The sequence below is a fragment of the Cannabis sativa genome, chromosome 1, assembly GCF_029168945.1.
Source record: "Cannabis sativa cultivar Pink pepper isolate KNU-18-1 chromosome 1, ASM2916894v1, whole genome shotgun sequence".
In the NCBI taxonomy this organism is placed as follows: Eukaryota; Viridiplantae; Streptophyta; class Magnoliopsida; order Rosales; family Cannabaceae; genus Cannabis; species Cannabis sativa.
Window position 1 is genome coordinate 67,863,922 of NC_083601.1, and position 2,492 is coordinate 67,866,413.

At 40.8% G+C, this 2,492-nt stretch overlaps 1 protein-coding gene across 1 annotated transcript; it reads left to right on the plus strand.

Moving 5' to 3' along the window:
* The first annotated feature begins 1,228 nt into the window (after positions 1–1,228).
* Positions 1,229–2,044, plus strand: LOC133035629 (uncharacterized). Its single transcript, XM_061111667.1, has one exon. It carries the CDS (start codon positions 1,229–1,231, stop codon positions 2,042–2,044), a length of 816 nt encoding a protein of 271 aa, XP_060967650.1.
* The last annotated feature ends 448 nt before the right edge of the window (positions 2,045–2,492 follow it).

The window sequence follows — 2,492 nt, forward strand, 5'->3', positions numbered from 1 at the left end:
TTGCATTTTACTTAAAAAAAAAAAAAACAAACAAAACCTTAGTACCAATATCCAAGTTTAGGTACTACCCAAATGAAATAATTTTTTTAATACATATAAATATATTTCAAGTTAGTTTAAAATAAAATTTTTGGGTGAAATTTTAGAACTTGATGTTAGATAGCACCATATGACTCTTGAAAAAAAAAATCATAGAAATTTTTCTTTAAGTAACCATATAAAAAAAATGTGTGTTTTATTATTTTATGTGATTATTTACTTTATCTTTGAATAAATAGAAATTATTTGTGAACTAGTTATGTAAGTATGGGCATTTTTTTTTTTTTAAAAAAAATAGTGATATCTTATATAAGTTTATCTTCTTTTCGAGATTCTTAGAAACAAACAAGGAACATTAGGAAATTATGTCTCCAAGAAGATCAGTTCGAATCAACGGCAATAGAAACATCCACGTAGATGTAGCTCCAGCACCCGCAAGGGGCGGAGGCCGAGGTGATGGTAGACGCGGAGGTCGACGTGGAGGCCAAAGCGGTAGGGGAGGTAGACAAGGAGCATCGGTAGCACCGGTAGATGAAGTAGCACTCGAACAACAACAAGCACCTCCCAATGCTCAAGCTGAGATACTTCGAGAAAACGCTCGTATACATGAGGAGCTAACTCAAGAAATTGCGAGGCTACGAGCTCAGAATGAGGAGTTACGCCGGAATCAAAATCCACCCGTTAGAAACCTAGCTCTTCAACCAGCTGCATTGAATCCAGAACCAATACAACGTTTTGAACTTGTGTAAGAGCGATTCAGGAAACAACAACCACCAATATTCAATGGGAGCTCGGACTCACTTGAAGCCGAGGAATGGTTGCGCTCAATGGAGTCCATATTGGAATACATGGACCTAGTGATAGGGAAAGAGTATCCTGTGCTGCCAGCCTACTTAAAAAGGATGCACGGATCTGATGGGAAGTAGTAAGACAGAGTCGCAACATAACAACTATGACCTGGTTGGACTTTGTTGATGTGTTCAACAGGAAGTACTACAGTGCCGCCATACTGGCTGCAAAAGAAGATGAGTTTATGAATCTAATGCAAAACAATCTCACTGTCACGTAGTATGCTAGGCAATTTGACCGTCTGGCAAAGTTTGCACAAGAGATCATACCAACCGAGGCCCTACGGGTCAAAAGGTTCTTGAAGGGGATGAATCCCATGATTAAAAGAGATGTGAAAATCATGGTGGAGACCAACACAGTTTATGCTGAGGTGTTAGAAAAAGCTCTCGAAGTTGAGTTACTCGAAAATGATATAAAGAAGGAGAATGCTGCTAAGTGGGAAGCCCGAAGAAACAATGGAGGAAATCAAGAGAATAAGAGAAAACACGAGGGAAATCAGGGTAATGATCGTGATAAAAAGGGGAAAGCAGTGGTCCAAAATAACAACAATGGGGTGAAAAGGTCCTATGTAGAATTCCCAATTTGCCCCACATGCAATAGGAAACATCTTGGGGAGTGTAAGATGAAGTCAGGGGTGTGCTACAATTGCGGGCAGCCAGGCCATCTGAAGAAAAATTGCCCAAAGGGACAAAAAAAGGAGAACCAAGCCGCTCCTGCTCGAGTGTTTTCTCTCACCAGAGGAGAAGCAGCCACAAGCAACACTGTTGTCTCAGGTCAGGTTTCTATTTACGGATTTCCTTGTAATGTTCTCTTTGATTCTGGAGCTACTCATTCTTATATAGCTACTAGGGTAATTGATAGTATAGATAAGCCATGCGACCTACTTAGATGTGGTATTGTGACGGAATTACCCTCGGGAGAAACCATGCTATCAACAAGAAGAATGCGAGATGTACCTATCATAATCGAAAGCAAAGAACTCATGGGCGACCTAATAGAGCTGGAAATGAAGGAATATGATGTTATACTTGGGATGGATTGGCTATCTAGTCACGGCGCGACAATCAATTGCCGAAAGAAACTGGTCGTTTTTGAAACAAAGGTTGGGATCGGTTTATTTTCAAGGGCGACAAGCTGGCCCATAGGACTCCATTAATCTCTTCCCTAAAAGCTAGTCAGCTAATGAAGGAGGGGTGTCTGGCATTCTTGGTCAGCGTAGTGGATCGAGCAATAGAGACACAACTAAATGTGGAGAATGTGCACATAGTCTGTGAATTTCTAGAGGTCTTTCCAGAAGATTTATCGGGACTACCTCTAGACAGAGAGGTGGAGTTCATCATCGAATTAGCCCCAGGGACAAATCCAATTTCAAAGGCTCCATACAGAATGGCACCTAATGAGTTAAAAGAGCTTAAAATACAACTACAGGAGCTCTTAGACAAAGGGTTCATTAGACCGAGTTACTCACCTTGGGGTGCGCCGGTACTCTTTGTTAAGAAGAAAGATGGAAGTATTAGGATGTGCGTAGACTACCGTGAGCTCAACAAGGTGACCATCAAGAATAAGTATCCTTTGCCAAGGATTGACGATCTTTTTGATCAATT

Excerpts from the sequence above, each read along its gene's own strand:
- LOC133035629 (XM_061111667.1), top strand. The coding sequence starts at position 1,229 with ATGGTGGAGACCAACACAGTTTATGCTGAGGTGTTAGAAAAAGCTCTC.